This window comes from Ovis canadensis, chromosome 3, assembly GCF_042477335.2.
Source record: "Ovis canadensis isolate MfBH-ARS-UI-01 breed Bighorn chromosome 3, ARS-UI_OviCan_v2, whole genome shotgun sequence".
Lineage (NCBI taxonomy): Eukaryota > Metazoa > Chordata > Mammalia > Artiodactyla > Bovidae > Ovis > Ovis canadensis.
Window position 1 is genome coordinate 155,582,134 of NC_091247.1, and position 12,292 is coordinate 155,594,425.

At 39.6% G+C, this 12,292-nt stretch overlaps 1 protein-coding gene across 7 annotated transcripts in view; it reads right to left on the reverse strand.

The window, feature by feature from the left end:
* Positions 1-10,152: 10,152 nt before the first annotated feature.
* The window catches only part of RAB3IP (RAB3A interacting protein), a 66,636-nt gene continuing 64,496 nt past the window's right edge, over positions 10,153-12,292 (reverse strand). For all 7 annotated transcript variants that reach the window (XR_011255940.1, XM_069584678.1, XM_069584680.1 and 4 more), the window contains one exon: positions 10,153-10,507. Coding sequence is in view for 6 of the 7 variants with exons in the window: in XM_069584678.1 (XP_069440779.1) it covers positions 10,425-10,507 (83 nt within the window). In the remaining variant the exon portion in view is untranslated. The remainder of the gene's footprint in view (positions 10,508-12,292) is intronic.

Below are 12,292 nucleotides of genomic sequence, written 5' to 3' on the forward strand. Positions count from 1 at the left end.
ACATCACTTTGCCAACAAAGGTCCGTCTAGTCAAAGCTATGATTTTTCCAGTAGTCATGTATCAGTGTGAGAGTTGGACCATACAGAAAGCTGAGTGCCAAAGAATTGGTGCTTTTGAACTGTGGTGTTGGAGAAGACTCTTGAGAGTCTCCTTTGGACAGCATGGAGTTCAAACCAGTCAATCCAAAAGGAAATCTGTCCTGAAGACACATTGGAAAGACTGATGCTGAAGCTGAAGCTCCAATACTTCGGCCACCTGATGCAAAGAGCCAGCTCATTGGAAAAGACCATGATGCTAGGCAAAATTGAAGGCAGGAGGAGAAGGGGATGACAGAGGATGAGCTGATTGGATGGTATCACTGTTTCGATGGACATGAGTTTGAGCAAACTCAAGGAAATAGTGAAGGACAGGGAAGCTGGCGTGCTGCAGTCCATGGGGTTGCAGAGTCAGACATGACTGAGTGGCCGAACAAAAGCAACATTTTTCCCACTTTTGCTTTCTCTCTCTTGCTCTCTCTCTCTCTCTCTCTCTCTCTCTCTCTATATATATATATATATATATATATATATATATATATATATATCTTGCTACCTCTCTCTCTCTCTCTCGTATACACACACACACACACACACACACACACATATATACACACATATACTTTTTTTGGCTGAGCCATTTGAAAATAAGTTGCTGACATTGTTATTTCATTCAGAAATAACTGTATATGTCTCCTAACAAGGATATTTTCCCACATAAATCATGATATTATTACTATTATCATTGTACCCAAGAAATGTCATATTAATTTAATACTAATATTTTGTATATAATTCCCATGATTGTGCCAAAACTATCTTTTATGATTTTTTGTCTTATTGAGGATCCAAGGAAGGTTCTACATTACCTTTGGTTATGCATTTCTTAAAATATAGAACACTCTCCTTGTCATTTTTATTGGTTGGTTTTTATAAGACTGACACTTGTTTAACAATCCTGGTGTATTGTCTGATAGAATGTCCCACATTTTGAATTTGTCATATTATTTCATTTTTGTAAGAATTGGTATGGGTAAGGAGTATGATTCTTAATAAGTATTTTAAAACTTCACACATATAAACTGTTAAAACAAAAGAATTAATTTTATCCTGGAGAAAGAAAATGAGGCCTAGAATCATGTATCTTTAAGGATATCTTAAGGACATATCTTTAAGGACAAGTCATCAAGTTCTTCAAGAAATAGATTTTCTATTTGAAACAAATAGAAAACTTGTGCTAAACTCTCTGTTAGGTGCAGAAAATAAAAAGATGTGTAAATTATGGTCCCTGCCTCCCGAGGCTCAAATGCAGGGCATGAGAAAAATACAAGGAACTGTGTAATTCAAGGTAGAGTCTGATAAGAGCAGCGGAAAACATCCCAAGAGAACAGAGGCAGGACAGATTAATTTCATCTGAAGGGACTTGTAAAAGTGTCATAAAGAGCTAGAATTTGAGGAGACTTAAACAATGGATATGTCTCTAAACACTGAGCAGTGATTTGGAGGGGAGAAAGCCCATGAACTGAGACTAGAGTCACTGTGGATGCATGGTAGAGTGAGAAAAGAAGAAAAAAAAAAAGGAAAGTAGGCTGAAGAAGGGTTTGGATAGATTTTGAATGTTTGGCTAAATCTGAATTTGATTCTATGCATATTCATTCTAAGTATATCTACTGATGTTTTATATTTGGATAGTGTGTGGTACATGATATAGTTAAATCTAATTTAGAAAGAAGCTGTGTTAGAGTGTGCTGATTGGGGCAGTAACTAAACTTACAGCAGCTGAGATGCTACTGCAGAATCCAGATAGGCAGTAACAAAGCCTCAAGATGCTCGAGAACCAGGAAGAGGTGGCTGTTGATTGGATGTGGGGAGTAAGGGGAAATCAGATGTGACTTCTCAAAAGGATTTCTTTACCTTTAGGTGCAGTAAGAATTTAAATGTCTAAAATGTGTGCGTTCATGCTAAGTTGCTAATCCCATGGACTATAGCCTGCCAGGCTCCTCGGTCTGCGGAATTCTCCAGGCAAGAGCACTGGAGTGGGTTGCCATTCCCTTCTCCAGGGGATCTTCCCAACCCAGGGAACAAACCCTTGTTTCTCACGTCTCCTGCACTGGCAGGCGGGTTCTTTACCACTGTGCTGTGTGCTGTAATTAGTTCACTCAGTCGTGTCTAACTCTTTGCAACTCCATGGACTTTAACAGGCCAGGCTCCTCTGTCCATGGCGATTCTCCAGGCAAGTATACTGGAGTGGGTTGCAGGGGATCTTCCCAACCCTGGGAATGAACCCAGGTCTCCCACATTGCAGGTGGATTCTTTACTATCTCAGCCACCAGGGAACCACCTAAAACTTGTAGCCTATGGCTAAATCTAGACTCCAAAGCAAGCTCCCAGCCAAGTTTCCTGAAGGCCATTGGAAATTAAGTCAGCACAGTGCATCCTCTACCAAATGATGATTCAGGATTCTATGCAACAGTTCACCCAGAGACTTGACATAGTCAGCAGAGAGTAATGAGTGATAGGAAACAAATCAGGTTTCATTTCACAAGCTGAGAGACAAAGGTTAGACTTGGAGTCCTAAGCTCAATTATAGGACCAGGCAGATAAGTGAGTAAAATGGGTCAAAATAAGCAAAAACAACCATGCAAGCATACTGATAACCGACAACTGACCCTTAGCCGTGGTGTCCAGGAGACAATTATGGGTGGTGGGGCAGAGAGCAAACCAGAGAGGACACACCCTCAGGGTGGAGCTGCCAGCAGGTGGAGGCACTCAACCTCCTTCACGTGCTGCCTCTCAAGAATGTGCACTTAGGGTTCTTGAAACGGTCAACTTGAAAAGCGGAGCTGGTAACGCAGTTTTAAATCACATTTGTAAATGTTGCATTAGAAACAAAATAAAACAGACACTATCAAAGACAAATAACATGTGAAGGAAGGAAGTGAAGTCGCTCAGTCGAGTCCGACTCTTTGCGACCCCACGGACTGTACCAGGCTCCATCCATGAGATTTTCCAGGCAAGAGTACTGGAGTGGGTTGCCATTTCCTTCTCTAGAGGATCTCCCAACCCAGGGATCGAACCCGGGTCTCCCGCATTGCAGGCAGACGCTTTACTGTCTGAGCCACCAGAGAAGCCCCTTAATAATGCATGTGTGAAAGCACAATTCAGCCTTCAGGTGGCAACGTCTGGGTTGGAGGCTAAATCATAACCAACAGGGTTTGAGGAAAGCCTCAAAAGAATTCAGAAAAAGATTTTGGCAGGGCCAGAAAATATATCTGTATTGATGAATGAGCAGACAGCTGAGCACAATACAACTGGTAGCAACTGGAATTCAAGTGGAAGTTTCTCCCTCACAGTGAATAATAAATATTACCTATATTTTGCCTCAGTTCTGAGCTTTACGTCTCCAATTGCCTAAGACTTTCCAGTTCTACTAGGCATCCCATCTTGCACACATTTAATGGAGATTCATTATCTTGAGTAGCAATCTAATGTAGCTGTCCCTTGGATTTGTTTGGTATTAACATTTCCTAACACCAGTAGATAAATGATCAGAGCTGAGCTGCTGTGGTTAAATCTGGGCATGTAGTGATGGGAAACTTGTCTCTCTTAAGACTGTCCTTGGTGAGTGACCCCAGAGCCTGTTATACAGAGTGAAGTAAGTCAGAAAGAGAAAAACAAATATTGTATATTAGCCTATATATATGGAATCTAGAAAAATGGTACTGATGAACCTCTCTGCAGGGGCAGAAATAGAGACACAGACAGAGAACAGACATATGTACACAGCGGAGGTGGGACTAATTGAGAGAGAGTATTGAAATATACGCATTACCATATGTAAAATAGATAGCTGGTGGGAAGTTGCTGTGTAACGCAGGAAGCTCACCCTGGTGCTCTGTGACAACCTAGAGGGGTGAGACGGGGGGAGGTGGGAGGGAGGTCCAAGGAGGGAGCATAAGGAGGGAACCCGAAGTCCACATTCTTGAGTGGTAGCACGTGTTGTTGCGCTGTGCTCAGCTGTCTGACTCTTTGAGGCCTCATGGACTGAGGCCCATCAGGTTCCTCTGTCCACGGGATTTCCCAGGCAAGGATCTGGAATGGGTTGCCATTCCTTCTCCAGGGGATCCTCCTGACCTAGGGATCGAACCCTCGTCTCTCACATCTCCTGCATTGGCAGGTGGGTTCTTTACCACTGAGCCACCAGAGAAACCCCAAATTATTTTTTAAAAGGCTGTCCCTGAGACCCATAGCTCCAGAGTTCTTGTATTCATACCAGTCCTCCTCTTGAAGTCAGAGTGTTCGTGGGCTTGTACTTCTGGGACAGATGCCTTTGGTGTTTCTATTCTTTAACAAGCTTGCTTCTCTTCTCTATTTTTTTTTTTCATTTTAAAAAGATTCATGAATTGTTTTCAACCTGATTTTTATTGCATTTTTCTCTGTTAACAACCACCACTGTGGAAACTTGATGATTTCCTATTGAGTTTGGATTTATTTTTCTAAGAAGCTATGAAAGGACATTTTGATTTTTGTTTTTAAAATGATCATGTTGGCTGCTGTCAGGAATCATAGAGGGGCAGGAGTGGAAGCCAGGATACCAAGGAAGAAATTGCAGGAATTCAGGTGAAAGATGATGATGGCTTGGACAGAGTGTAAACAGTGAACATTGAGAGGAGTGGATGTTGCCAGGATATGTTTCTGAGACTTGATGGGACTTGCTGATGGACTGAAGTAGTGGTGACAGAAAAGGAGAAATCAAGAAGACCTAGATTGTGCTTAAGCAGCTGGGAAGTGTTCAGCCGTGTTAGATTTGAGATGCCCATTTGAAATCCAAGTGGAGTGGCTAAGTAGGCAAATGGATACAAGAGTCTGGAGCAAGGAAAGGGATAATGCCAGGGCTGGGGATGCAGTTATGAGCAATGGTTATATAAAGCTTTTAAAACCATGAGCCTAAATGAGATGATCCAAAGAACATTCAGATAAGGAGAAAGGGGCCCAGCACAAAAATCTGAGGATTCCAGTATTTAAAAGCTGAGTTGAAAAGGGGCCAGCTAGAGCCTGACCAGAGCTGTCACAGAAAACTCCCAATTTCCAACCATGACTTACTTACAAAGATCTGCATGGTCTGACTGCCCACTCCTCTTCTCTCTCACCGCTCTTCCTACCACCAACTGCACACTAGCTCTCCTTGCCGTTTTTTCATTTCTTCCTCAGGGGTTAACACCAGCTTTAAAACACTCTCCACTCAAGACTGGATCTCCTCACAGCCTCACCTAAAAATGCCAAGTCCTAAATGTGGCCTTTCCACACCACCTAATATGAAGTGGTCATCCATTCCCTCTAGCCATTATCCCATTTTAATTATAGGGGACGTGTCCAATCTTTGAACATTTGTCTTTTTGTCCATTTCTTACTACTGAAAGCTCCATGAGAACTGAGACCTTGTCTGTCTTGCTCACTGCGGTACCTGCCATACCTACAGCAGCTTCTGATACATACAAGACTCTCAGAGATGTGTGGATGAATGAATGAACCAACGTGTGGAGGAATTCTCTTTCTAGCAGTTCTACACACAATTATAGACACTACTAGGTCTTTGTCCACACAACAAAGACAAGAAAATCAGCTATTAAGGTGTATGGCATCCCATGAGGAAAATAAAAAATCATTTTCTAGCACAAATTCATACTGCTTTGGACTCTGGTTTTTAAATTAATTTTTATTGGAGTATAGTTGCTTTACAACATCATGTTAGTTTCTACTGTACAGAAAAGTGAATCAGCTCTCTGTTTTAAACGTTGTGTCATATGGGGGGAAGAATCTATGTAGGGAAAAATCCAATGAAGAAAATCTTTGAAAATAAAAGCTGAACAAAATCAGACCCATTTTAGACTCTGGGTGCATGCAACAAAAACACACAGGATTCACAAGGTGGTGGTGGTGGAAGTGGGTAAGTAGGTGGTTGCAAGTTCTTTTCAGGACGGAACAAAATCTTTATTCTTTCAATGTAGATGTTTAGTTAAAGGCTGTGGGCTGTTAGAGCTGGGAGAAAACTTGGACAACAGCCGATCCAGCTTTACAGAGGAGGCCAGAGAGGAATGGCCACCTGCCTAACTTTCCAGTTTTTGCAGACCCAAGCCTGGACCAGAATGTAGGTCTTCTGAGCAACTCCCAATCCAGAGTTCTCTTCACTGGGCTAGGCGCTCTCCCCAGCTCTGAACTTATCAAAAAAATCTTTTTTCAGAATTGGTAATCAGGGCAATTAAATTCTGGGTAGAAATACTCTCATGAACCTAGGTCACTGATCAGCACCCCAATCTTCCCTCTCCTCTGCCTTTTATTCCAATTAGCTCCTCTGTAGTCAGTCTTCTTCCAGGCTTTTCCTCTCCCTGTCATAGTAACTCAGGGCTCAGCACCATATTTCTCTGACTTCCAAGTATCCCCAAAGCTCTCATGGCTAACTACACCCAAACTTATCTCCTGATCTGACCTTACCACTGAATTTAGACTTGTATATCCAGTATAGGCTTCCCCGGTGGCTCAGTAGTAAAGAACCTGTCTGCAACACAGGAGACGTGGGTTTGATCCCTGGGTCAGAGTATCTCCTAGAGAAGGAAATGGCAACCTACTCTGGTATTCCTGCCTGGGAAATCCCATGGACAGAGGAGCTTGGCGAGCTACAGTTCATGGGGTTGCAAAGAGTCAGACGTGACTCGGCAACTAAAATAACAGCGTCCAGTACCTACTTATTTCCACTTTTAGTGTCTGTAGTGACATACACCTTTTCATTCCCATTACGGGTTATTTGGCATTTTCTTTTTTTCTTCAGGATATTGCTATAAATTTGTTTTGTTCATCTTTTCAAAGACTCAGTGGCTTAGATGATCCTCTACTGCATTCTATTTCTGCTCTTATCTCCTTCATCCTATTCTTGAATAGTTTCTTTAACAGGACACCTAGCTCATTTTTAAAATGTGGTGCTGGGAAAACTGGTCAACCACTTGTAAAAGAATGAAACTAGATCACTTTCTAACACCGCACACAAAAATAAACTCAAAATGGATTAAAGATCTAAATGTAAGACCAGAAACTATAAAACTCCTAGAGGAGAATATAGGCAAAACACTCTCAGACATAAATCACAGCAGGATCCTCTATGATCCATCTCCCAGAATTCTGGAAATAAAAGCAAAAATAAACAAATGGGATCTAATTAAAATTAAAAGCTTCTGCACAACAAAGGAAAATATAAGCAAGGTGAAGAGACAGCCTTCTGAATGGGAGAAAATAATAGCAAATGAAGCAACTGACAAACAACTAATCTCAAAAATATACAAGCAACTTATGCAGCTCAATTCCAGAAAAATAAACGACCCAATCAAAAAATGGGCCAAAGAACTAAATAGACATTTCTCCAAAGACGACATACGGATGGCTAACAAACACATGAAAAGATGCTCAACATCACTCATTATTAGAGAAATGCAAATCAAAACCACAATGAGGTACCACTTCACACCAGTCAGAATGGCTGCGATCCAAAAGTCTGCAAGCAATAAATGCTGGAGAGGGTGTGGAGAAAAGGGAACCCTCCTACACTGTTGGTGGGAATGCAAACTAGTACAGCCACTATGGAGAACAGTGTGGAGATTCCTTAAAAAATTGCAAATAGAACTACCTTATGACCCAGCAATCCCACTGCTGGGCATACACACCGAGGAAACCAGAATTGAAAGAGACACATGTACCCCAATGTTCATCACAGCACTGTTTATAATAGCCAGGACATGGAAACAACCTAGATGTCCATCAGCAGATGAATAGATAAGAAAGCTGTGGTACATATACACAATGGAGTATTACTCAGCCGTCAAAAAGAATTCATTTGAATCAGTTCTGATGAGATGGATGAAACTGGAGCCAATTATACAGAGTGAAGTAAGCCAGAAAGAAAAACACCAATACAGTATACTAACACATATATATGGGATTTAGGAAGATGGCAATGACGACCCTGTATGCAAGACAGGAAAAAAGACACAGATGTGTATAACGGACTTTTGGACTCAGAGGGAGAGGGAGAGGGTGGGATGATTTGGGAGAATGGGAATTCTAACATGTATACTATCATGTAAGAATTGAATCGCCAGTCCATGTCTGACGTAGGGTGCAGCATGCTTGGGGCTGGTGCATGGGGATGACCCAGAGAGATGTTGTGGGGAGGGAGGTGGGAGGGGGGGTCATGTTTGGGAATGCATGTAAGAATTAAAGATTTTAAAATTAAAAAAAAAAATAAAAAATAAAAAAAATAAAATGTAAGTAAAGATTTAAAGCTACAGACTTTTCCTTGAAGCCTTTCTCTGCATCCTTGTAGGTTCTGATATTATTAGTTAGCTCTTAGTATTTTTAAATTTCTATCATTTCTATTTTCTCATTAAGTCTTCTCAGTGCACTAAATTTTTAGCTTTATCTAGAACCTCTATTTATAATAATGCTTTTGTCTTAATGGCATCTGTTTTGTCTGTATAATCACACTAGCTTTCTTTTAGTATTTTCCTGATTACATTTTCCCATTCTTTTATTCTAACTTTTCCATGTCCTTATGTTTTGTTTAGTATATTTTAATCCAATTTGATTATCTTCTTACTAGTGGGTTTTTCTCATCTTACCTTTTATTTCCATATCATACTATTTGGTTCTCTACTTGGTCTTTTTTTGGCCTTTCACTTTTAACTGGTAATTCCATCTTTCATCTAACAACATGAGAACTTTAATATATTCTCATATTCTTTGGTCATCTCCCATTCTGTGTTGATACTGTGAAGAATTTCAGTTCTAAATTGTTATGAATATACTTGAAATTCAATGTTTTTCTTTACCTTTATTTTTTAATTCTTTTTAAGTTATCAATAAGCTATCACTTTTCATCTCAAATCTCAAGCATCTCCTGGATTTGTTTCTCTTTTTAGTATTTTCTTCAAAAGTGTTTTTAATTTGCATCTTTGGGTGGAAAAATCTTTTGAAGCTTCGAAAGTCTGAGAGAACGTTTATTATGTCCTCACATTAGAGTAACTATCAAGACATGAAATTCTAGTTTCAAATTTCATTTTCAATTTCATATTCTTGAGCTGGGAATAGTAATCTCCAAACACGATTAATTAAACTATGCTAACATCCTAAATCAAAACCTTACAGTGATTCAGCTTTGTAGAATATTTAAGTAAAAAAAAAAAGTCCACTTTTTGTTTCAGAAATGTATATATGTAGAAAATATCTGAAAATCTATTCTTCAAAAATATGGAGTAGCTTTCACTAGATGGAGACACTAAAGTAGTTTCTTGTTTCCTTTTGCTTTTCTGTGCTTACTATATGCAGGAAATGTAAGAGATGCATGTTTGATCCTTGGGTCAGGAACACCCCCTGGAGGAGGGCAAGGAAACTCCAGTATTCTTGCCTGGAGAACTCCATGGATAGAGGAGCCTGGTAGACAGACTATGGTCCGTGGAGTCACAAGGAGTCAGACACGACTAAAGTGACTTAGCATGCATGCATGCATCATGAAACTATTTACACTTAGTTTCTCCATACAATTTCTGTTTTATAATTTGAAATTTATAAATCAAGAAGTTCTATGATCAATCCTTTGCAGGTATCACTCTTTCAATCCACCTTCCTTACAACTCCCTGGAGGACACATCATATCAATTTATCTTTATGTCCTTTCAATGATTACAAAGTGCTCAACGAATATGAAGTATAGACACATTACATCAAGATGCCAAAGAATGCATCTCTAGGATAAAATGTGACTGTCTTCTACCTGATATATTTAAATTAATCACCACAACAATGGGATTCTTTAAATTAGAACCGAATGATTAAAACAGATAACTTTCTTTTCAGAAGTCTTTCTTTAAATAAAGTCTTTTCTTTTAATCCTAATGTATAAAACAGACAAAAATCGAGTCATGCTAGTGGGCGTAGTGGGAGGAAGGCGATCCTGTCCACTTAACCTTCTTCCTTGTCCTTCATAGGCTGCTGCACAGTTTGAAAATTACAGTTCAAATCCAACTGACCCTATGCACCATGTCAGAGCTACAAAAGAAAGCAAAAGGGCACTCAATTTAACATTTATTTATTTAGCTATTTTTTGCAACTATAAATTACAATCACTAGTACACCTGTAATTCTTTATAGTGTGTTCAACTAAAGAATAAGCAAACACAGCATAGGTCAGTTTAAAAAGAAATCACAGTACTTCTTAGTATAATCTGCAAAAGAGGGAAAAAGTCTTGGACCCGCTCCTTGGAAATAAATATCAAGTAACCGTAAAAATATTCAGCCATTTTCCAAGTCTTCAGGGAGGTTCATGGATGGTCCCAGGCAGAACATCAGAGTTCCTCTTTGAAATAGCCCAGCTTTGCCAATGACATCTCTTTTCTCAACTGCATAACTTCCCAAAACATTTGGTCAACTACACAAAGAGAAAAGAGGGACACATAAATCATAAAATATCATCTTAATTATTTTTGTTTCAATGAGAATTTAGGTAGCTGAAATGCCAACTGGACATTTCTAATGATGTACCTAATGCTTAACATCCTATCATTGTTTCACACTAACTTTTCCATGTACTTCTGAGCATCCCAGTTTTATTAATAAATACATTTACTGATTTTGCAATCACAATTTGTTAGATATTATCAACGACTACCATTTTAGTCCAAAAGAAGGTAGACATTTCAGTGTCCTGAGTAACTGGCAATGTTGCTGCCTTCTTGAGTAACTATTCTCAATGTTCAATTGTATAAGAGTTATTATCTCACTTATGGATCTTCTTGCTCTAATTTGCTATATTTTGGCCATTTTTCACTTTTCATTAAAACTAACAGAGTAAACAGGAAAAAAGGAAAACATGAGACAGTCCAGAGAACTTAATAACATTCTTTGTAACGAAAAGGAAAGATTCTGTGTATGGCTCAATTAGAAATAAAACTAAATTCAGAGGATATGCTGTAAATTTCTATTATCTCTGCTTCTGTAAGTCCCCTCTATTAAGTGGGGGAACGTTGGCTCTGTTTTAGATTATAAAAGGTCTCCCTCTGACATATGATCAGATTAGACTGATTTAGATCAGTGGTTCTTAACCAGGGAGATTCTGCCCCCCAGTGTGCATACAGTAACGTCTGTAAATGTTTTTCATTATTCGCACCTAGTGAGTAAAGCCCAGGGATGCTACTAAAACATCCTACAATGCACAGGACAGCCTCTCTCAATAAAGAATTACCTGGCTTAAAAGAGTTATAGTACCAAGGCTGAGCCACCCTGCTTTAGATTTAGCTGCCTTAAATCCTTTTCAGCACAAGGCACAGATAATAAATAGAATGTAAAATCAATAATAATTTACTACAAACCCACTCAATATAAATGTGTACTAAAGACTGTGAAATAAAGGAGTAAGAGAAGCCAGAGAAGACATCACTTTCATCACTGTCAACCCCCACCACTTATGACCCTTTCTTCCTGTTTTCATAAAGTAGAGTACTTTTCATGTGTCCCTATAAAAACTCTTTTTTAACAAGGAGAAAAAATACACTTGACAACTTGGCACAAATCATCTGTTCTTAAGCTTAAATAGTATTACCTACCAATAGATAATTTTAAAGATTTCCATTTCATTAAAGTCAGAAAAAGTCAGTTCAGTCGCTCAGTTGTGTCCAATTCTCTGCGACCCCATGGACTAGAGCATGACAGGCTTCCCTGTCCATCACCAACTCCTGGAGCTTGCTCAGACTCACATCCATCGAATCAGTGATGCTATCCAACCATCTCATCCTCTGTCACCCCCTTCTCCTCTTGCCTTCAATCTTGCCCAGAATCAGGGTCTTCTAATGAGGTAGTTCTTCACATCAGGTGGCCAAAGTATTGGAGTTTTAGCTTCAACATCAGTCCTTCCAATGAACATTCAGGACTGATTTCCTTTAGGATGGACTGGTTGGATCTCCTTGCAGTCCAAGGGACTCTCAAGAGTCTTCTCCAACACCACAGTTCAAAAGCATCAGTTCTTCAGTGCTCAGCTTTCTTTATACTCCAACACTCACATCCATACATAACTACTGGAAAAACCATAGCTTTGACTAGATGGACCTTTGTCAGTAATGTCATGTCTCTGCTTTTTAATATGCTGTCTAGGTTGGTCATAGCTTTTCTTCCAAGGAGCAAGCGCCTTTTAAATTCATGGCTGCAATCACCATCTGCA